The sequence below is a fragment of the Phoenix dactylifera genome, chromosome 1 (genome assembly GCF_051530095.1).
Source record: "Phoenix dactylifera cultivar Ajwa chromosome 1, Ajwa_hap1_PhDact_Kaust_v1.1, whole genome shotgun sequence".
Classification (NCBI taxonomy): Eukaryota; Viridiplantae; Streptophyta; class Magnoliopsida; order Arecales; family Arecaceae; genus Phoenix; species Phoenix dactylifera.
In genome coordinates this window covers 38945371-38956466 of record NC_143190.1, presented here as the reverse complement: position 1 = coordinate 38956466, position 11096 = coordinate 38945371, and the positions used below count along the sequence as shown (strand labels likewise).

Genomic DNA, 11096 nt, shown 5'->3' with positions numbered 1-11096 from the left:
CTGAGTCCAAAATTAGGACCCGAACAAGAAATCAGATTTAATCGGAGTCACTCAAGACACGATCCGACCCGACCCATTTACAGCCCTAACTATCTATCTGTCCATCAAAAAATAACCTTTCATATTTTATATAATTTTTTATATAACTATAAATTTTTTATTTTTTTAAAAAAAATTATTTTACTAGTTTTTATTATATTATATTATTTTATTTTTTTCCAAAGAAACCTTCCTCCTCTTTCCCGCGAACGAGTCCCAGAAAATGCACCTCGCACCGACGTAAGCCCATCAGACAAAACTGGCGTTGTATTTAACAAGTAACATAAAAAAATACTCTCACATGGGAAGTACTTGGGCCCAGGCCTGGATCATTAAATAAATGTAGTTCTAAGTGGGTTAGACGGGCCAACACGCTACCCGTTGGCTCTACCTCTTGGCGACCGAGCCCCCCGCATGCTCGCCTCCTCCGCCGTCGCGTCCCTTCCGCCCCTCGTCTCCGAAGAGAGTCCGTCCTCCTCCCGACCCTAGTGGAATTTACCGGTAATTCTCGGAAGTTGATCGAGGGATCGGAGATGGGTTCTCCCGAGAACACCAACTGGGTCTTCGATTGCCCTCTGATCGACGACATGTCCGTCGCCAGCGGCGATTTCCCGGCGCCCGGGACCGGATTCTACTGGAATTCCCAGGGAATCAACAGTTCCTCCAATTCCAGGTATGCCAGATTGCGTTCTTGATGGCTTCTTGATGCCGCCGATTAGATTCCTCTTCTTTTAGGGATTCTTGGATCGAGCTCTGGTCTTCTTTATAAACCAAAAATTCAACATTTTTCGTTGGTGATTATCCTTTATTTCATGGGATCTGGGGTTTTTTAATCCCAAATTGTTGTTTTCGATGCATAACGTTTACCGTATTACTTTCTACTAGCGGCCGGAGATTCTTTATAATTAGGGTTTTTTGTAATTGTAGATGTGACTCCAAGTTCTTGTGCTATCTTTGGTTCTCATGATTCTTGGAAAATGATATATCCAGTAACATTGGGTTTCTTGAGCATAAACGAATGTATGTATCACAATGAGATCTTCTCTAGTTTAAATTGATACAGGATCATGAGAGGATTGTTCCAAGTGGCTGTGTTTGAAGTTCAGATTGGCAATTCATTAACGGTTTTTCAGTTATTGTTGTCTGCGTTGCTTATGTAATTTGCCATACTTTATATGTTCTAATTATGCTGTTATAGCCGCTTTGCATTCTATCAATGGGCCATCCTGCATATAATTTATCTTGGTATTTCAACCTGGTAGAGAGCATAGTCCCATGAAACAATATCAATATACTGATGATACCTTGGACTTTTGTGGGTAGCGATGAATGTCCTTTTGCATTATTTTTTAAATGAATTATTGGTCAAGCTTAATTTAGAAGATTTCATAATTGGTGTCATGATGGATGATTTTTATGTTTTAATAGAAAGACGACATGGAACATGTCCTTTTGGTTTTCCTTTAGGTATTGCCAAGCTGACCTCTGATTGGATCACTTTGGTGTATGGATTAACTGGAGGTTGGCTAAGTATTAGAGAAATTTTCTTTCCTTTTCTTCTTTTTTTTAAATTATTTTCTTTCCCTTTTTTGGCTGTGGCTAGTATTCTTACGAAGTTTGCCGTGTATAGTTGCCTAATATGTATATCCATGTTCGATATTGTTTTGTTAGTAGCTAAGAAGCAGGCAAGGATTTATGTTGAATTTGCACAGGTGGGGGGATCTTGAAATAAAAGTGGGTATTGTTGACAGACTTGTGTAGGGATAAGAGGTCATATTGCTTCATATTAGGATGTTAAGACACTCGAGCTTGCTCTTTCAGAAAACTGCAGGTCGTTCATAACCTTTTTTGTTTGACGAGGTTTACAGATGATGGAGGGATGTGATATTACAATTTGCAAATGGAGCTTGGGTAGTCAACTTATTTAATTTATATCCAGCATTTAAAGATTTGAGCTGGAGATGAGACTTATAGTAACTAATGACTTTTGTGTTAGGGTTTGAGGGTACCATCTAGTGTTGAAAGTTAAGATGGATCTGGAAAACTTTTGCTTAAGTTTCTCTCTTTTCCTTGTTAGTTGTTACATACTTTTTCCCATTTTCTAATAAAAAGAGGCCTTGATTTGAGAATCTGAATCAAGAGGTGATAGTAGAGTTTTGAATTATGTCTTGCGATAACATGTTTGAGTTGGTAGATTGGTGTCCTTGGTCTATTTGGTTGCTACAAGTTGGAGGCAGTGCTTATGGTTGGATGGTTTCTGCAGCTTAACATAGTTTGCTTGTACAACCCTTTTAAAGCGTAGAGATCGAACATAGACTGAAGAGTGGGTATTAGGATCTGAATTAGGATTTGGAGAATAGCATAGGTGCTAGATTGATGTGTGCTGTGGGAAGTACCATCATTGAGTGCATTGTCCCTGATACCTTTGCTGTTATCCTAGCTGAAAGTCTTCCTTGATCTAACAATCTGCTAGCTCAAAAAAATAAATTGAATATTTTCCCTTGGAAAGTATCCTAAAGTCAATATCAGTTCTTGCATCTGTTGGTCTTTGAGACTAGAGACTCTGGGTAACTAATTTCTGAATTCCTGCGTGTTTTTTATTGCATAGTAACTTGGGCTATTTGACAATATTGCAATGGACATATACGTAAGCAAAAAAAGTTGGATTAGAACCCTAGGGTCTCTTGGAATACCCTAGTAAGATTTTCTATAGGGAAAATGTTGGATATCATAAAATATTCATAAATCCTTGTATTAACAGTAGCTCTTCTGTTATGAGTTCATCTATGTTGTCATTGTCGCTCATTTTGCTATGATCACATTTTCGTATTATCCGAGCTTCAAGTGTTACATGTTTTTCTCCTTATCAAATAAAACTGCACTTTTCATTTTGGAAATATTGTGTCTTATTTGAAGATATTGTTTTTCCTATGCTGAATTTCATACATTTAGTATGTTTTTCTTTGTTACCATATTTTCATTTTAGTGTTCTTAGGATCATCATATTTCTGTGACATGTGACTTTTTTTGGTTGGTCAGTGTGGAAATTAGTGGCTCCTTTGTAGATTCTGCTGGCATCAAAGAGTCAGACTCCAAGAAACGGTTTGATTTATGCACTATGAGCTCATAATGTCGACTTCAAATGTTTTTAAGCTATTTGTTTGTTTGGTCTGAAGCTGCTAAGCATTTCTGAGTTACAGTGTTAGGTCAGAATCTTCCTGTCAACCTGGCTCCAAAGCCTGCAGGGAAAAAATGAGACGAGATAAGTTGAATAATAAGTATATATTCTGCCCTATACATATCTTATGATGTGTTTTGGATGTTTGATTTTTTCTTCAAAATTCGTTTTATTGCGAGCTTTCTTAACTTCGGCTTGATGTTAAGGTTCTTGGAGTTGGGATCCATTTTGGAGCCAGGAAAACCACCGAAGATGGACAAAGCGGCTATCTTAAGCGATGCTGTCCGCATGGTGACTCAATTACGCAGTGAAGCACAAAAGCTGAAAGATTCAAATGAGGATCTCCAGGAGAAGATCAAAGAATTGAAGGTCCATTTTAATTTATCTTTCATCTACTTCTGTATATCTATGATCAATGTGTTTGAACTATAATTTTTTTGAGAAAACTAGTCGGATATTTTTTTTTGTGTTACAAATATATTCACGTCCATTATACTGCATGAACCTAAAGTCTTTGATTGTATTATATAGTCTTTTACTCTGCATGCATTTCATACCATGATATTTGGCTCCTGCATGTGATTTCTTTATTATTATATGTAGCTAGATAGGCTGTGACGAGATAGTACATGCTTAAGATTGATGGTATCTGAGCTTGGGATTTAAATTGTGTCATGCACTTTGAATACCTGTCTCTGAGATTGGTTTATCCTTTTTCAATGTCTGCATTTATTTGAATGATCATGTAATTCATTATTCTTTATTATTTTGCCATTGACAAGGATAATATTATTGACCGACTGTTGAATTTTGTGATCAAGGTGAAGTGATTTTGTTGAAGCGTTTTGACATTAGATGGTATTGCAAGAGTTTATATGTTGTCTTGAAGGCTATTTAATGTCCTGTGCTGCACTTGCCCTCATCTTTAAGACTAGACATGATCAATTTTTCTCATTTTAACTAGTTTTAGTGATCAAAGGATGATTTTTTTTACTACTGTTCATAATCAGATGACATAGGAGTTAAATTGGGGCACCTTTGTTTTGGTTGAATCTCACGTTCATATCTGTTCAGTTTTTGATCTCAATATCAAGATAGATGGAATGTAATTAATTGTTTGTATTGACTGTGCTCTTTGTGACAATCTGTTTCGTTATCATTGCCCAGATTTTTACTTACTTAGTTCCCCCTTATATTTTTAATGAAGTTTTTCAACATTTAAGTGTTAGTTTTAATTCTACAACAAAAGTGTGAGTTTAAGCCTATGGAGTTGTTGGAGAGTAAACGAGATCTAGAACTTAACGTAGATTTCTTTGTGCAAAACTAGTAAGGATTGACATTAAAAAAGTTTTAGAACAAGGAAGTTTTGGTTTGAAAATGCTGTAGATTGGACCAAAAGGATAAAGTATTGGAGAACTGATTAAAATCTTGCAGGCGCAAACAAAATTTAAGAGGATCCCAATTACTCGAGAGACTTGTTGCATGGGTTATGAAAGAAGAGAGGAATACCTGAGATAAATTCGATAGATGTTATGAAAAAGGATTTGATAAAGCTTGTATTAGCGTTTGAGATGATATGGGGATTTGCAGCAAAGATTCAGGGGAGGCCATGTTAACTTGTAGGACTTGGATTTTTAGTGGAGGTTGTTTAAGAGGAAATAGGAAAAGACCCCAGAGAAACTTGATCAGATTTTGTGGATGGAAGAAGCTTGTATTTGACAGAGGTTGTATGACATGATAATAATGAATGATAATCAGATTATATAGGCATTCAAAACAGATGTTGAAGGCTTGTTTATTGTTGTGCCCAGTCTTTTGTAGTATATTTCAGCCAGCAAGCCTTATCTATCAATAAGTTTGTACTTGTGTATGTCTGTATTCATGTATGCATATCACTTAATTTTGGGTCTAGCAGAGTCATACTATTGATTGGAGAGTCAAATTGGTGCCCTTAAATGAAGCAGTTAGAATTTTAGCTAAAAACTATCATTGGATACCAAGGTATAGTTTTGATGACTTTTGGTATCTTATTTTTCAGTGAGATTATTTTAAACGTCCAAACGGTAGTACATTTGTAATGTTGTCTTGCCGTTATACTTGTTGTCCCTAAACCCGATGTAATTTTCCATAGGGTTTTGAATAGGATGGTCACGTGTCTAGCAGGCAATGGAACCAAAAGAATTTTGGCTTGGGATCTTCAGCTTCAGTAGTTTTAGAATTGATGAAGGGTGCCATGGATATAGTGGAACTGCCAGCAAGAGGTGAATGTTCACTATGAGGATTGTAACAACTCAGAACGTCATCCAAAAAGGCTAACCGGAAGGTACTTTTTGGATTCCTTGGGCCAAAAAAAGATGCTGCTGCGAACATCTGCATGGAGTGCAACCACGCTTGCATGCGGTCTACTGACTGTCAGCACGTTATGCGATCAAGATCAGATGGTTGATAGTAAGGAAAGTCTGTCAATTACAATAGACACATGGAGGACCAGGAAAAAGTTTCAGGAAAATGTTTGAATGGTTGCACAGGTTCACTTATTAGGCTTATAAGAGCTGCCGGTGGAAGGTGTTGGAGAGGGGGGGAGAGAGAGAGAGAGAGAGAGGTGGCCCTTCAAAAAAAGAATAATGAAGCCAAGACTAACTTTAGACTCGCAATGAACCCGATAAATGTGAAGAATAATGAAGACCAAAGATATTTAAGAAGAGTGAACCAAATGTATCAAGAATATAAAAATAAAATAATTCTGATTAAAGGAAAAGGGGAACCTGATACTAACTTGAGATTCACAAAATTTGAAGAATCAGATATAACAACTCAATTAAAAGACCTAAAATACCATGACTAAACCCAGATTAAATACATTGAATTGTCAAAAATAAGCAAGTAATTTAAGACGGGATTGAATGCAAACATGAAGACAGCATGCCCTGAAACTAAACCATGTAAAATAATGTAAAGAAAATGGAGTGATAAAAGTGGGAACCCAAGTATAAATTAAAATTCAGAGAATCTAACCCATATAATGAAGTAGTCAGCAAATGAACTTAACAACAATCAAATATTTGGAGAAAAATAAAATTAAAAATAAAAGAAACGAGAAAAGGAAAGAATATTGAAAGCAACACATACAAAGCTTCATGCATCTAGAACAATAAATCTGGCCCTGAGGAAACCCACAGATGCAATATATAGAGATAGAGACAGTTCAAACCATGGAAGGGATACACTTATGCGCATCTAGGCTTCATCGATTCATCCCGAACTGCCTGATTTGAGGCATATCGAATTGAATCCTGGTTCGGGGTTTTCAAATTGGTCCCAGGGTAAAAACTGCGACGAACCGCCTGGTTTTTGAGCAATTTTGGTTAGTCATGGGGATGAACTGAGCCGAACCAGTTCCTATCATTTATAATTTCTCTTGCAACCGTACCGCCCTTTGTTGCCTCATTTAGTCACGCCTGATGCTGCGCCAACCCGTGCTCCACTTGGTAGTACCCCCATCCCCACCTCCTGTCCCCCCACCTGCTACATTTTCGATTGAGCTTGTGGAGCTCCCATGATGCCTCCAACATTGCCGCCGGCATCCCTTTGTTTCCGCAAGTGACACTGCCAAACATGGCTAGGAAAGGCCAGGGGGTCAGCATAGACGTAATGGCAGTATTGATGCCTGACCGACATGGTGTCATTGCATGCTGTGTTTCAGTATGGTATGTACTAGTCGTGTACTGACCTGGTACTTGATTAGCATGAGACATGGTGCCGGTTCTGCGACCGTCGTGTGCAGCAATGGCTTTGCAAAAGATTAAGATATCATCTTGTGTCCTTTGGAAAATAATAACTTTAGATTATAAAATCTGAGACTAATTTATAGCATACTTGACCATTGGGTGTAAAATTGGGTGCTCTCTTTGTTTTGCTGGGTATGAATTTGGTTTACATGAGATGATCATGGAAATAAAGATTTTTGCAATTGACTTAATTTTTTGAATTTGTTTTGGTTGAAATTGATGACTGTATTTAGTAGTTCTGTTATTATGTTATAAACTTATAAATTATGGAACATGGCTTTAGGTTTTGAAAGGTTACGGTTGGTTAATTTATTGCTATCTGATTGCTTCCATGCTTAGTTGTGGTATAATTGTATTTGGGAGGTTTATCAAGAAATCCCCTTATCCATGCTTTGTTGTTAGTCACCAATTCAACAAGAGTGTAGATAATAATTTAATGATCAATATCATTACCTCCGATAACTGATAGCATCATTAGTTTGCAATCCATGAGTGTGCATCCGTGCAATGTTAACAATAAATTGTAGAATGTGTGAATGATCGAATAATTAATGATTATTTTGATTGCTGGAGAATAATCCAGAATTTGTTTTTGGCCAATGAAGAAATCCTGGATAATATTGAGACGAACAAAATAATTTAGACATATTTGTTGCTGTAGCTTAAAGCTAAGGCTAAACTGGTATTTAATCTTATTATACTGCAGGCTGAGAAGAATGAGCTTCGTGATGAGAAACAGAGGCTGAAGGCAGAGAAAGAGAACCTAGAGCAGCAAATAAAGATCCTAAATGCTCGAGCAAGCTATGTAGCACACCCTCCTGTAATTCCAGCAGCTTTTGCTGCACAAGGGCAAACAGCAGCGCACAAACTGATGATGCCTGTCATTGGCTACCCTGGATTCCCTATGTGGCAATTCATGCCGCCTGCGGATGTTGATACCTCACAGGATGCTGAATCATGTCCCCCAGTTGCTTAAGATCATTGATTACTACTTTGATCAACTAATTTCTCCATCAACTGCTTTACTTTGGCTTGTGTAAGACGGTGTTGTTTCATTTCCATTTTAGGCTTAGCTTCTCAGTAGTATAACCATGAATTGATGTTTTAAGTAAATTGGGACTGTCCAGTGGAATAACTGTAAATTATAATAAAAAAATCTAGCTTCCCATTAGTATCAAATGGAACCATGCAGATTCTCACACCTACGGCAAGATGTGTGAATATTGGAGAATATGGACTGGTTTTGATTCAGTACAGAAAATTATCTCCTATTTTTTTATGAGTATCATCAATCGGACCAGTGTTCTTAGTGTATCTATATAAATGAAATATGCCTCAAAAGGAATGATTCAGCAATGTGGCGTTGAAATTGTTCATCAATTTTCAATTGGCTTGAAAGCCTGAAATCAGTTCTGCTCGTTGCACCTGCCTGTACGGTTGATCAGTGATGATCAAGGTAAAAATACTGCTGCAAGTTATCAAGTGCTCTGTAAACTCAAATGAGAATGTGTCACAAATTGGTGATAAAACATCAGAGCAGCTGCTTAACTACAACTCTAATTAAAATAAGGATAAAAAATGATTATTCAATGTTCATGGGAGCACGTATGGGAGAGTATATTTGAAGTCTAAAGTATGAGCAGTATATTGCTACGCTTCAATATTGAAGATTTTTATATCTTATTTTTTGATTGAAGCTTTCCTAAAGAATTTTATGCCAATTCATGACTCTGCCTGAAATGACAATATTACTATTGGTCAAGCAACGTGTGTTATTTGGGGAATGTATACTTCTTTTCTTCCATTCAGCTTTCACTTCATAAATTTGGCTTTCCCGCATTGGTTTCATTTTGCACCATATAAAAGCATCAAGGAGGTTTTCACAAACTGGCATCTATATCCATATCCATATCCATCCAATTTAGTCATACCCATCCAGTTCCAGTTATTAATTTTACGCAAGGATTGGCATTACACAACCCATATTAAATCAATGGATTGGTAAGTGATCCGTTGCTATTAAGCATGTGAATTTCAATTGATCCTTGTGCAGAATTGGTTGCTCTTTAGCTGAGTAGAATGTGCATGCGCTGTTTTATTGTTTTTCTTTTACATAACACGTTCATGGTTATACTTCATGATACGCAATTATATGACACCCTTAAAAAAAGGTAAAAGAATATATGGCACCGAAGAGGTTCTAGAAACTCATCCATTCACGATACAATGTGAAAAATAATATTAAAAGTTCCCAAGATTTGCGCATTATGGTGCTGTACTTCGAAATGAAGTTCTTTATATTATAAGTTTTCGCTTGAGCTCCTGTGAGAAATTTACTTTATACATGACGCGTCGTAGGGATAATGTCGAGCTTGATCACGCTTTAATTTCATAAGATTTGGCTTTCTTGTATTAAATTATATTTCATCTTATGCATTCATTATACACAAGCGAGATTCCCACAAACAGGCCTTTTACAACCATTGGATTTAGTTAAATTAATCCATCTCCATTCTTCATAGTTTTATATCCATAAATAAATCTTCAGCGAAGAGCGGCGTCCGGCCGTTCTCGAACTGGTGGTCTTCTCGCGAGTAGCTGTGGACTGAAAACCCTCCCTCGCTGGGCTAGACCCAGCTCACACAGTTGTAATCTGAATGTCTTTCCGCTTGGGCCAAGATGTAAAACGATGCCCATTCGTTCTCTTTTTTCCTTCTTGTCCAAATGGTCGATAACCGTGTGGGACTAGGTGACGAACAGCAAGCTAGTATCTGTTGGCACTTAAACGATCAACAACAACTGATTTAATATTTATACAGGAACATCTTTCGGAAGTCTAAACATTAACGTACACAAGTCATTATAACAACAACAGCTAATACTGAAGCATCTTTCCAACCACCACGATCGAGCACCTTTCCAACAACCACATCCGAGCTACTAGAGCTCACTAACAAAAGTCATAAGAACAGCTAAGAACAGCTGCAACTAATATAAAGCATATTTCTGCCACAAGATAACACCCGCATCGATCTGAGCCACGATGTCTCACGTAAACAACCGGGGCAATAGAAATTGCTGCAGAAAAGGAACTACTACAATCGGAACCCACTGGAAAGAGGAAACTACTACAATTAGAACCTACTGCATGCAGAGAGGAAATTAACTAAGAAATCCCATATGGCCAGTGGTGATTTGAGAGCTCAAGATGATCTCCATCATTAATCTGATCCTTTGGAAGCGGATAACCAACCCCTGTACGTGAAGTACCAACTGTAGACCGGCTCCTCTAGTCACTCGGCCATACAGGGTATGAAGTGTATCACCTCTCGGTCCTCTCTTGACGTGATGACCAGATTCAAGGTCATGGGGGATGACTTCAAATAAAGACACCAACAGGTCCACCCTAGGGTTGATCGATCGATCTCGACCACCTCAACTTCCTTCTGTGGACTGATTGCATAGTCTATCAATCGATCGCTATCCTCCACAATCTCAAGCGACCTTTATAACCTAAGCCTTTTCTTTTAAACTTTATAATTATAGATGGAGGTTATGCCATTAATGGCTTGTTTGATGACACTTGCTAGGGACCGAAATCAGAACCAACTACTACTTGACCCGACACAGTGTGGGTGGGGTAAAGAACGGGACCACTAGACCTGATTGACCTTATGAGTTCTCTCTTATTTGGACTGGAACCTGAACCAGTTATTAAAAGTAAAGTCCTAATCAAAATTTATACTCAAATCCCTCCTAAAGTCAAGAGTCTGCATGCGGAGGTAGTGGATCCAACTCAACGTGCATGATTTCACCTCTCGACTTCATAACTTCTTTACAAAATAACATTAATTTATAATAATAGCTATTCTTTACTTTTCCGAGCAATTTATTTTATTTAAAATGCTAATCCGTTGAAAAGCTGACAGCTGTTCTCTTTTATCTGGATTGAGTAATTTGCATCCAAGAATTTATAAAGGACGTATTTTTGAGAGAGAAGATCGAGAGATTAATGTTGGGGACAAGAAAGTTAATTCTGCGAAGGGCTGTTTCAGAGGACCTGACCCACTATTTACTTTCTCAGGTAACAA

General features: G+C 37.6%; 1 protein-coding gene across 1 annotated transcript; it reads left to right on the top strand.

The window, feature by feature from the left end:
• Positions 1–344: 344 nt before the first annotated feature.
• On the top strand, positions 345–8184 carry LOC103709966 (transcription factor ILR3). The gene is made up of 5 exons (XM_008795517.5): positions 345–712; positions 3079–3141; positions 3240–3317; positions 3424–3586; positions 7712–8184. Exons 1-5 carry the CDS (start codon positions 573–575, stop codon positions 7979–7981), a joined length of 714 nt encoding a protein of 237 aa, XP_008793739.1. The 5' UTR covers positions 345–572; the 3' UTR covers positions 7982–8184.
• The last annotated feature ends 2912 nt before the right edge of the window (positions 8185–11096 follow it).

What these genes read in the sequence shown, in the direction of transcription:
- LOC103709966 (XM_008795517.5), top strand. Translation starts at nt 573, where the DNA reads ATGGGTTCTCCCGAGAACACCAACTGGGTCTTCGATTGCCCTCTGATC. An exon ending in AACAGTTCCTCCAATTCCAG is followed by an intron (nt 713 to 3,078) that starts GTATGCCAGATT and finishes TTGGTTGGTCAG; the next exon opens with TGTGGAAATTAGTGGCTCCT. An exon ending in AGAAGATCAAAGAATTGAAG is followed by an intron (nt 3,587 to 7,711) that starts GTCCATTTTAAT and finishes ATTATACTGCAG; the next exon opens with GCTGAGAAGAATGAGCTTCG.